Source organism: Patagioenas fasciata, chromosome 15 (genome assembly GCF_037038585.1).
Source record: "Patagioenas fasciata isolate bPatFas1 chromosome 15, bPatFas1.hap1, whole genome shotgun sequence".
In the NCBI taxonomy this organism is placed as follows: Eukaryota; Metazoa; Chordata; class Aves; order Columbiformes; family Columbidae; genus Patagioenas; species Patagioenas fasciata.
The window spans coordinates 10,051,735-10,063,951 of NC_092534.1; the positions used below are offsets into that span (position 1 = coordinate 10,051,735).

Genomic DNA, 12,217 nt, shown 5'->3' on the forward strand with positions numbered 1-12,217 from the left:
CATAGAGCTGAAGTTTATCTGAGCCATAATGTGTTCTGCATCATACTGGTGGCCCCACACTTCAGCAGCAGAGTGAAATCATCCTTAACCCTTCACTGTGTTACTGTCTGCAGGAGGCTGACACAGTGTTGATTCATAAAGGGCTTTAGTACTTAAATTCACGTAAGGTGAAGGATTTACAGAATGGAGACCATAACAGGAGTTTTCCATCATTTAGAGTGTAGATAAAGTTCTGAAGCACCCAAAAAACCAAAGTGTGTATCTCAACCAAAATTTTTTCCCTTTTTAATTTTCAAAACTTCCAGTTGATAGTAGTATACAAGTGGCAGGAGGAAAAAGAAAATGAAACATGAAAGTACTTTCCCTACTTGCCTTGTAAGAAAAGTGTTGTGACACTGTTTACATGACAGAGTCTGAAGAAATCCATCTAAAAGGTAGAACAAACATTTAACATGAATATATGTACTTTTGTTTACATTGCTGTTATCTTACTTTAGGATCAAACCTGCAGCTGCTGTCAATCATAACAGAGCTCTGCCAGTTTACTTACAGGTGCAGGGGGAACAGAACACACTTAACCATTGTGTGGTGCTGCCCAGTGATGCACCTCACAGCTGTAGGTAATACAACCTGAAAGCAAGTTCCCCAGAGCACAGATTGGGCAGCAAAATCTAGCATCTGACAACCTCCAACCAGGCAGCATGTAGGGGGCACTGGGTGAAGGAAGAGTTTTGCACTGCCTGGCAAATGGAACACATTATCCCCTGTGTAAATGGACTGGTACCTGTGAAGAACTGAAATAATGAATATTTTAAGTGCTAGAAATCGTTAACAACAAGCAAAAAGCGAGCCTTGAAATAGTACTCTAGTCACTACAGAATCCTTCCTGCCTTTCCCCAGACTGCCAGCCCCCATCAACAGGATTCAGTTTGAGCCTAATCCTGCTTTCCAAATCTATCTTTTTCTGGGTACTAATGCCTTCAACCTAGGGGTTTACTGGCTGCTAAGAGCAGACTAATGGTTGTGAGGGAAGTAAGGCAGAGATTAGAGTGACTTCATTATAACAGTTACCACCTCATTTAACATTTCCAGTGTTCTGCCTTTTTTACATGCCAAACTGCTGTAATTTCAAATACACCTTGAAAAGAAATCCCTTGTTTACCTCCTATCAGTCTGCCTAAAATGAAACACATGTAACTCTATTACTGTGCTTGAGGCCTCAAAGTGAATTGAAATGGAGAAAATGCTTCACAGGAGGGAAATGATGCTGTGTATCATCTGTGCTACAACCCAGACACAGTAAGAAAATACTAGCTTTCTACATATTTACTCACACAACTTGTACATTTTCACTTTCAGGATGATCTTGCTCTAGGATCTAAAGAGATTAATCCATATCTTCACTTGCAAATCTTGCTGCAAACTTGACTTTAGGTTAACATGGTTCAGTATTATATTGAGGTATTTGTACTCAGACTCTAAAAGCAAAGTGTGCTCTCAGTGCTGGCTACCTATCATTTTATTTAGAGGATTTTATTTACTTTCAGGCCCCATTTGCCTCTCCAGAGCACAAGTTCATTGCTCAGTCTATCAGTGGACCTGATCACCACCTTCAGCCCAAAAACAAGAAAGTCTGTTCCCCGTCAGTGTATTTCCAGCTCTCTGCTGCCAGGTCAGTGACAGGTCCTGCTGCCTCATCACCTCCTGCTGTCACTTTTGCCTGGTGGAGGTGCAGGGAGCAGAAAAGCTGCTTTTTTAACCCACACTAATAGCCTCTGCTCAGAAAGCCACTGCTCTGAGCATCAGCAAACACACAGACCTCCAAGGAATCAGCAACCTTTCTTCTTTCAACACAAAACAGTAACATCTTCAAGCTGCTGATGGGGACCAGTTTTTACTGAAGGATGGGTTTTAAAGCAGATCACACAAGAGCCTGAACAACTGCATCTCAAACAGCTCCAAGGTTGTTCAAAACTTTTCTCTGCCTGATAAGTGCAATAAACAGGTAAGTGAAAATATATATATGCTGGAATCCCCAAATAAGCCATTAGTTGGTCTACAGGGAACAGAAAAAGCAGACAATGCATAAGAAAAACCTCCTATGTTACACTAACAGCAATATATCTGAAAATGGAGACCAGACCTACAAAGGTAGAGATGGCACTCTGAAAGCAGTGCCACTACTCAGCAAGACACATCTGCCATCTCTGTCCAGTCTAGCTCTTTGAATGCTATATACAGCAACACCTTCAGAAATACAGAGACATCTACAGTCACATTTCTACTCCAAGTTTATTTGAAAAAAATACACTAACATATCACATTTACCATGGATGCTCTTCTCTTTAGCCATTTAAGAAGAACCAAAAGTAGTAGCATTGTGGCCACCAGAGAGAGAATTCCAACAGCAGTCATTGTAACACCAGCCCACACCTCCTTGCTCAATAGATTGCTCCCTATAAAGCAAGCAGAAAGATACTTTGTGGAGACAGCTTTTCACTAAACCTCAGCAGCATTCATTAGCACCACATCAGCTTAGTACCTTGAGATGCAGACCATCCTTCTGGCACAAGGAGAACTGGACCCCGCAAGCTCACCACCGCAGAATTGGCATCTGGCATCCCACTGTCTAAAAGAGAAATGTAGTAGAGGTGAACCCCATAGTACAGTGGCTTATGTTGGATCAGTATAAGCAAACATCTGCCTAGACATTACCTCGCTTGCTTCTAGATGGCCTAGGGCATCTTGCCATACACAGAGGAGAGTCTGGCTGAAAGCGGTCACAGATCAGAACGCTGCAGTGGAAGTACACCTAGGACAGAGAATGAGAGGTCCATTCATTTTGAGAGTGTAGCTGCTCCTACTTACCACTCTAAACAGAAGGAGAATGTCACCTACCAGGCCAGGGAGGGCTTTGTCACCAGAGACAAAGGCAAAAGTCTTCACTTCCAGCCTTTGGCGATAGTTAGCATAGCTGACACCATGTCCCACAGGGTGAAACACAGTGGTGTGGCTGTCCAAGTCATATTCACACCTGCCAGTGGTTAAGAAATAAGTCAGAACAGCAGAGCAGAGATGTTGGTTGTGGGTTTGCTTTTTATTAATTTAAAACAGCAGGCTAGAGTTCAAGATTGAAGTGCTACCATCCTCCTCCAAGTTCCAGCATAGCAAGGACATACAAGCCCTTCTACCGGGGGCTATGTTCCTAAAGATGGGACAGATGAGAGTTAGGGAATCCACCCACTGCTGGAAGTGCTTCCATTTCTCTGGTAAGGCACTCACCCATCAACAACAATATTCCACTGGGGAATTGAGCTTGGATCTTGTGAAGATGTTGCCCAACAGTCATCCAATACTAGATGGAGGTTGGGATCATTGCGGTTCAGAACCTGAACTTCCAGGAAGATGGGCTGGCGCAGGTACCTTACTATTGGATACTGATCATCACGGTATGGCTGCCTGTATGAGACCTCTGCAAGAACCAAAGCCTTATTAGATAAGTGAGTGTGCAAAAAGACTAAGAAACTCTGATGCTCTTCAACAGCATAAAGTCTACCAGATGCAGTTTGTCCTGGAGTCACAGGTTTAAGGTATCTACCCCAAGTAGCATGGGTGGGAGAGAAAGAAGCACATCAGGTCATTAAAAGCTCATGCACCAGAACAGTTCACCTATAGATCCTCCATCTACAAGCTCCAGTTGCTTCCCCAGCACCTGAGCCCAGAGTCAGCTTTACCTGGGTAGCTTAGAAGAACCAAGGAGAGTGGACCTTGGTTCACTGAAGAAGCCAGAGCAGGAAGGTTGTCTACCCTTATAGTGAGGGAGGCATCACCATTACTGAAGGAGCACAGGACTGTTAGCCTGTGAAAGGGAAGGAACAGGTAAATCTTACATTCATATGTAGGATACCCAGGACTAAGTATTACCCAAAGAGGTTTCCAGACGCACCTGAATTCACTGTCCCTTGAGATCATGCGCAGTGGAAGATCTGCCCATAATGCTCTCACCTCATTCTCATAAAATATTCTCTCTCCATCAAACTGAGAAGAAATAATGGCATTAGCGAGGGCATAATAAATGCACAAAGCCCTGCCCACCAGTCCTGGCTACGCACTTACCCAATGCCTGGTCCCACACCCTTTCAGTGGGACATGAAACCAAACTCTGTCATTCAAAGGAGACTTAAAGGCTGGTTGGCATGCAGAATCTCTGAGCCTTAGCGTATCCAGATCTAATGGTGGTGTAGTACTGTCAGCAAGGACTTCAAAATCCATGTACCCATCCTGAGTGCATACAGCAGCTGTAACAAAGGCTCACATTAAGTTGCCTCACCAGTCAGTGACAGCTCAATCTGCCAAGAGCTGTTGGGTTCTGGCTGCAGATACTAGTCCTTCACAGGGAAGTGTTCAAGAACAAGCCATGGTGAAAGACTATGAGCAGCACATTACACTGAATCGACTGTAAAAGTCAATCACTTACCTATTGGTGCATGCTTGTCACAGGGGCACTCTGGATGCATCACCATTGCCGTGGTCTTCCCATGGAAGTGAAAATCCAGTTTTAAGGAGGGCATGTAAGACTGAAGTCCTGAGCAGCTCTCCCCATGTAGCTGAAAGACAAGAGTTACTTGCCTGGAGTGTAGATACAAGAGCTTATTTTAACACATGCATGTGTTAGAGCTGTTTCACTTGCTCTGGGGCCATGATGCTCCTCACACTCAGCTAGTAAGTTAATTTGCATTGCTCCAGGTAGGTGAAATACCAACCCACTCCAAGAGGAGTATTTTCAACTCCAGCTGTTTTTGCCAAGAGACTTCATGAAACCAGTTACCCATCCATAATAAAATCAGTTTATATTCATCTTAATCAGAACTGCTGTCAGCCAGCCACAGGGCACATGGTCAACTTGACAGGTGGTTAGTCAAGGTCAGAGCCACTGCGCTCTGGTCCTCAGTAAACACCAGGGAGTTGTGATCACACCAACTCCTGTGACTTGAGGATCAGAACTCACCCTGGACTTCAGGCCTCTCCTGCTAATATGCAGCTTGACCCCTCTCTTTGTGTCCAGAGCAATCCCATTTTCCTGGAGCTGGTCCACAGAAATGGTCTTATTCTCTACACCCACAGCCATAAGGGTCCCTGGGAAGGCTGGGATGGCAACAGTCATGTGTGTTGCATTACAGATTGCTGGACCTGCAACAACATCATTAAATATAACACCAGTTTCCTCAGAGCAGAAGTCAGCCAGGTTCTGACTTCATCGGTGTATTACCTGGTGCACAAAGCATTCTTGACTCCACAGTCAGCCTGTATTCAGGAGGGCCATACATGAGCTTGAATGCCACAGTGTAGAGCACCTTATCGTTGTGCTGACAAAGAGGGTACAGAGTTCTGTTAGAGAGTACTCAGCTCATGATCCATCATAAGCCAAACCCTGCAGAGCCACATACTCTGTCTGGTTCAGCACTGCTGCTATTCATGTCTGCAACAGCAGTTTCTCCCCATCTCAACACCATTTCAAAGGCATCATGAGGCCACCAGTCAGATAGTCACAGTTATAGTTATGTTTATAGTTAGAATCCTGTTTATACAGAAGCACACACTCTGCTTCCCCATTCTAAGGGGCTGGGCAGTTCAATTACAGCTCTGCAGAGTCAAATAGCTTTGCCCACACCTACTAAGCACAGCACTGCATCAGCTGAACACCAGCTCTGGCCATGACCTACAAGTGTTATTCACAGGTCTATAGGAGGGAGATATCTAACCTCTGCTAAAACAGCACTGTCTCCTCAGTGCTACATCTCTTCACTTACCTTGTAGGAGACCACTCCAGTGGCAGTAAAGGACACCTGAAGGATCAGGTTGTGGCCATCAGCTAGAAAGCTGTAGCCTTGCTGCATGGCTTGTCCAAGGCTAAGCTGTTGTATTCTGGTCCCATCGTCAATTAATAGAGTCCAGGCCATTGGAGTTGCTGGAACCTGCAAAGCAGGAGATACTTTTTTAGTAAGGGAAAGCACAACCAAGCAGAAGCAGCAAGGCATTACACAATTCTTCACCTTGCAGGGCTGCTACCTTGCAGGTTTTACATTCAAACTCCCTTATATTGATAGTATAGATTTGGGCTTCCCAGCAAGATTCAAGTGCCTCAGAAGAGGGAACTATTCTGGCTTAGAGATATCATGCTCTGTTTAAATATGAAACCCAAGTACTCCCACACCCTCCCTTTGCAAGAAAGAAAGCACATACCATATGTTCATCACCAGAGTCTGGAATGAGTCTTGGGAAAGTAACCTGGAACACAGCACAGGGTTAAGACCACAGGAACAGTGATCACAACCCCACAGCTTTGTAAGCAAAATCTCCGCTATAGTTTTCTAAAGTGGACAGCTGGCACCAGCATCCCAGTTTCCCCTGCAATAGGGGTGGAGCAAGACCATGTGCATCATTAATGACCATTTGCAAACTAGCTCTTCAAAGAGCTAGTGGCCATGCCAAGATGGACATGCAGCCAACAGACCTCCCTGAAGCTGGCTGGAGCTTTCCCAGCTTTCTACAGATCCCAGCCATGCAGTGCCAGCAGACAGCTACCTCGACTGACGAGCCCCTAATCAAAGTCTATATCATTCTCATCCCTCTACTTACTGCCATGAAGTCTTTTGTACAGTTTGTTTCACCAGCAAAGAAAGGAGTAATGATTTCATCTGCATGAACACTGTTGCAGTGAGCACTGTAGGTTACATTCTTCTCCTCTCCCATTGTGTCATTCACCATCAGCCTCAGTCTTAGCCAGTGCTGATCATGCTATAGAAAAGAGACCTTAATTAGAAACAAGTAGCAGTACTCCATGCAGCATGAGGACAACTAAAAGCCATTAAGACTAAGCTCAAACTTCAGAGTTGTTTTAAGCGTTCGTATCAGTGTGAGGACAATATGAATTGCAATTCTAAAAGCCCTCTTGAAAAGAATGAGTTCTCTAGGAAATCATGGGGTCACAAGGCTAGGTTGAAGAGCAGAAGGTACCAAGACAACTGCAGGAGCCAAGAAGAAAGCCTTCAAGGACTGGCAGGCTGCAGCGCCAGAGAGCGAGCTGTTCAAGAAACAAGTTAATAAATGCCAAAACCAAGAGTCTTCTGGTATTTCACATACCTATAAGCAACTGATATCAGCAAATGCTCTATCTTTAAGGCTAACTTCGGTTAGTGTTCCACTTACTACTCTACCTCAATAGCTACAAATAGTATGCATTATTAATTGCTCTCTCAATACACATGTGTGTAAATAGAGTTGTGCTATGAAACTCTTGGACCTTACCCACTTCCCTACAGTATGTTGAAGTAGCTCTCAATTCCTCTACAGGAAAACACAACATTTATGACAGTGTCTTAGAGGGTTTAATACCCAGTTTCAAGAATAAGTATTAGGTAACCATTTAGTGAGTTTGTTTTGAACTGCTTCAGCCATGACCTGCTCTTATGGAATTAGTTAAGGCATTTAGTTCAAATTATGGAATAGTTTAAGCATTTTTCACCCTTGAAGAAAGGTAAAGCTAGAAACCCTACTAAACCCAGTCCTGACCAGGAAAAACCCACTCCAGCACAGCACATTTCCAGAATGGAGACCCCTTTACCTCCAGGCTAGTGCAGTTGACAAACAAGACACTGAGCAACAGCCTCTCATAATCCACAGTGTGGTCACAGAACACCATCTCCTCACCACTCACATCTGTGGAGAAGATAAAAGATTAGCCCTGCAGGCACCTACTTTCAGGCCACAACAGAAAGGGCCAGAAAGCCCATGTCCACATCTAATACCTACCCACAACACACACAAGCCAGGAGTAGTTGCCAAGCTCTCTGGAAAACTCAATTTCCATCCTATCCCTGTGGCAGGTCACACTCTCTGCAGAGGGAAGACCACAGTCAGTTCCCCCCTTGCTCTCCTGGAGGCACATACCCTGTGAGCCAGCCCCACTTCAGAGACCCCTCCACACCAAGGCAGCTCTAAGCAAACCTTAAACCCCCACCTGCACCGCTACCAACTCAGAGAGGCCTCATTACCCAAGAGATCCTGATCCTCCCAGCCATCAGCACAAGGGCTCAAAGCCAGCAAAAATCCAAACAGGAGCAGCAACCTGCAAGCAAAACAGAACCAAATGAGAAAGCAGTGAGGAAAGTAGCCAGCTCCCCACCTCACCCAAAAACACACCACATCCTTGATAGGCACAGACACCACTGGCCCTCAACCAACCCCATCTTCTCTCTGCTACCACTAGCTTACTCCCAGGCTGCCCAGGGAGGATTATATAGGACATGGGGCAGCTCCACACAGGTGCAGCCTTTCTGCTGCCTGCTGAGCGGGGAGCTTGCACCTGCCTCTCATTGGGGTGCAGTCTCCTTGCTGCAGAGAGGGGAGCTTACAGGGAACCTTAAGGTGATATTAAATCTTTAGCATGGGCTGTTCTTTCCTTCTAGTTTTAAGGCATCCTTTTTCTTGGTCTGTTAGTTTACTCTCTTTATTCCCTTACCAGATGTTGCATAGAAAAAAATGCACATCTTTTGGCAGTTATTTTTTTAAAAAGGATATTTCTGTGCAGCTTTGATTTTCTTATGATTTTAAATAATTCCACTGGTAGACCAGTGTGTGACTGAGAATATTTTGTTCCCCTGTATGGCCACATCTGCAATGCTGACATAGATCTTTTTAGGATAAAAACATGAGCAGCAGTTTAAGGGAAAGAGAAGTCCTAAATCAGATCTTTAGATTGGAAGATATCTGGAGGCTTTGGTTGGGCTGTCATTGTTCAAAGCTGTGGGGAAGAGGCCTGGAAAGAAAGATCTCTGATTTATGTTGTCTTTCAGCTTTCCCAATGCTTTTGATCTCGGACGGGCATGTAAAAAAACCCAGTGACTCATATATTTAAAAGTAATTGAACTCTTGAGATGTGAGAAAGCAAAAAGATAGATTATAGGAACAGGGGAAAATTAATATTATGGATGATAAGTTAGGAATGGGAAGTTATATTTGGCTTCAGGGAATAATAAATTTTGTGTTAATATACCATATGTTCATGTAAAATGTATTCATTTATATTTCTTTTTACAGTTATAGACCGATTCCTAGAGTAGATTTAATTTTTCCCAGCCAAGTGACAGTAACCTCATTTCTCTTAAATATTAAAGTTGTGAGAAGAGCTTGTCTGTCATCTGCTGGTAGGTACCAAAGTGCCAGGAACTTGAGTGGAGGTGGCTGGCAGAGTGTGTGGTGCCATCAGTGCGCTGCGTAGCAAAGCAATACGATCCATACAGGCAGAGCAGATGACTAGTGCAAGTAATTTTAAAAACTACATTATTTAGAAGACTCTCTTTAACTCATACCCTTGTGAGGACATGGCAAATGCACAGTTAAAGCTGTTATGCAAGTGGGGATGCTAAGTGTGCATGATGCTACTCATAGCAATAAGCAGGAACTAGCTCAGGTCCGTGATTACAGCAGAGTAAATAGCACCTGATGTTAGTATCATAAAAAGATATTACACTTCTGCTTTCGCCATCAATAGGATTAGCATGTAGCTAACCTTTGGTAAGAAATTAACTTCCTAGAGACTCCAGACTTCTCAAACACGTCATCTACTTTTTTTTCCTTTATTAATACAATCAGATTCATTGTTTTCAAACACAATGATTATACAGAAAATTAATGAAACAAACTCTGAAGCCATACACACCTTTATTGTATAATATATATTTTTTTATTTCACTTGGGTTTAGCTGATACAGTAGAGGGGAACAAGTGTTTCAGGTATATGTCTTTTAAAGAATTACAGAAATTAGGTACTTTCAGGCAGTCAAATCCAATGTAAAGTCAAACTTACTCGTAATTTCCCCACCCCTGATTCCCAGCTTCTTTATGTTGGTGGAAAAGCTGTAAGTCCCAGGGAGCTTTGGATCACGTTCCCAGAGTTTGGCTGACCCTGGGCTGCTAAAAACTTGATCCCACATCACACTGCAGTGATGCAGCTTGTGTGGAGGAACTTGCAGAGGCCTGGGCAGTGGTGATGCACGGTCCCCTTGCAAAGGGACAGCAGATTAATGCCTGAAACACAAAACTATCTCCATGGCTTTCATTTATTTTTCTGCTTCAAGACCCTACAAGGTCTCCTCTTCCAATCCTCTGCCTTTCACTTTTGCTTGTTTAGTTTCCTAATTGTTAGGAAAAAAGGCATTTCCCAAGAGCAATGCCGAACACCCCTGAGCACTGGGGCGTTGCATATAGAGAGCACAGATCACCTCAACATCAATGCACTTTTATGTGGGCATTGGCTGTCCCCGTCCCTCACACATGGGCAACAGGACAACATTTGAGACACCAGTGAGCTCAGCGTGGCTTTCCTTGGGACTGTTTGTAGCACTGCTGATGGCAGTATGGGAAAAAAAACAATAAACCAAACCAACATGGAGCCAAGACAAAGGCCTTGGCAATGCAAGAGCCCAAATGCAGGTCAGGACTCCTGTTTTGAGCATTCCCAGCAAAAACCCTTATTTGCAAATGTTGCTATGATACAACAAATAGCATCACTGCTTCTATCCCTACATAAGTCCTCCAGCCTGCTTTTATATGCCCAGTGTGGGCAGGTGTTAAGATGTGCAGGTGAGGAGAGACAGGGCTTTGGCAGAGTTGGCTTCATTGCCTTTCAATTTTATGTCTCTCTCCCTATGGATTAGGGCCTGGCTCCTGAAATGCCAGGTGCAGGCAGACTGCAAGATCACAGCTAAACAAAGATCACGTTGGGATGAGTCTTGGGCGGTACTGATGTGGGTCACTCTCAACCTCCCCGTGGGAACCTGCTGCTCAAGACATCCAGCACCAGTGTCCTCAGGCACAACAGTTTTGCCTCTGTAAGGAGTGAAGAAATAAGCTTTTATTGTTGTTTCAATGTTGTCGTCATCTCTGAATTGTGTAGCCATAATAACCCTGTGTGACTAATTTCATTCTTCTTTAAGCCCATTAGTTCCAAGGATCTCATTAGACAAGCAGAGACTTACTTACCTCCCCCAGTATGGCCTTGACCGTATCACGGCTGGTGCTTATAAAAGTTGCAATGAGGAAATGTTGTGCTGGATAATACCTCATGCAAAACAGCTGGCACAACAACATCACTGTTCAGTGGGGCCACTGAGTTACCTAGAATAATGTAAGTAATGATGCTGTAGTGTTTCAGCCTAAATAGTTTGTTTAAACTGGTAATATTTTATTTAAGATAGTTCTCAAAAAAATAGATATATAATCAGAGACATAGCAAAATCCAGTAATAAATCAAAACCACTAGTTAAATAATTCATTAGCTTACAACACCACCTACCATCACAACAGAGTTTTTCCTGAGCCTGGTAAGACATTTCAATTGGGAATGGAATGGTTTTGAAGTTCTTTTCAAACCCCAAAAGAAAAGCTTCATTCTGACACTCAGGGACTTTAAAAAGTTCACAATTTCGAGCTTTAGTCTCAAAAGAATAATCTCCATTCAGGCTCATTTGATGTTGAATCATTTATTGCATTTTAAGTTGAGGGTTTTGGATGGGACAAAGATGAACAAATACCAAGAGTTTAGAAACAGATGGAGATTTTGTTTGGTATTTTTTCTTTCTTTTTTGTGATGCCCACTTTTGTGACATAAATAACAATAAATCTTGCAAAGTCCTGGAGCTTCTCTTCAGCTGACGTGGGTTTTGCTTGACCTCTAATTAAAACTTGTAACAATACTTTCCCACTTAGCATCATACAGAGTAATATTCTTTTAAAATCCATCTTTTCAGAAGTTAGATGATAAAAATCACTCTGAGATCAACGCTTTGTGTGCTGAATGAATTAACAGAAAAGAAAATTAATGGACTTCCGTAGCAGACATCGATAATCTTGAAAAATGAAAAGGTCTCTTTTGCTCCCAACTCACTTTCATGGGTGTAGCTGACAAGGCGAAACGTCAACGTACAAGAAAAACATTGTCTCCTCTCTTCTACCAGGCACTGGTGGCATATACAGTACGTGCCTTGGTGATCATTTTGCACTCTTGAGAGTAAAAAAGCTTACAACACCTAGAAAAGGAAACAAACTTCAGTGACATCAAGAAACAGCTAATCTTACATATACATATACATATACATATACATATACATATACATATACATATACATATACATATACATATACATATACATATACA

At 43.2% G+C, this 12,217-nt stretch overlaps 1 protein-coding gene across 1 annotated transcript; it reads right to left on the bottom strand.

The window, feature by feature from the left end:
- Positions 1–895: 895 nt before the first annotated feature.
- On the bottom strand, positions 896–11,528 carry ZP2 (zona pellucida glycoprotein 2). Its single transcript, XM_071815308.1, has 19 exons — positions 11,357–11,528; positions 11,044–11,080; positions 8,055–8,128; positions 7,813–7,896; positions 7,625–7,719; positions 6,640–6,798; positions 6,244–6,288; positions 5,811–5,975; positions 5,270–5,366; positions 5,009–5,190; positions 4,478–4,607; positions 4,117–4,298; positions 3,947–4,038; positions 3,735–3,859; positions 3,283–3,472; positions 2,899–3,034; positions 2,716–2,812; positions 2,543–2,629; positions 896–2,456 (listed from the first exon to the last, which is right to left on the bottom strand). The coding sequence occupies exons 1-19, from the start codon at positions 11,526–11,528 to the stop codon at positions 2,311–2,313; spliced, it is 2,295 nt and encodes a 764-aa protein (XP_071671409.1). The 3' UTR covers positions 896–2,310.
- Positions 11,529–12,217: the final 689 nt, after the last annotated feature.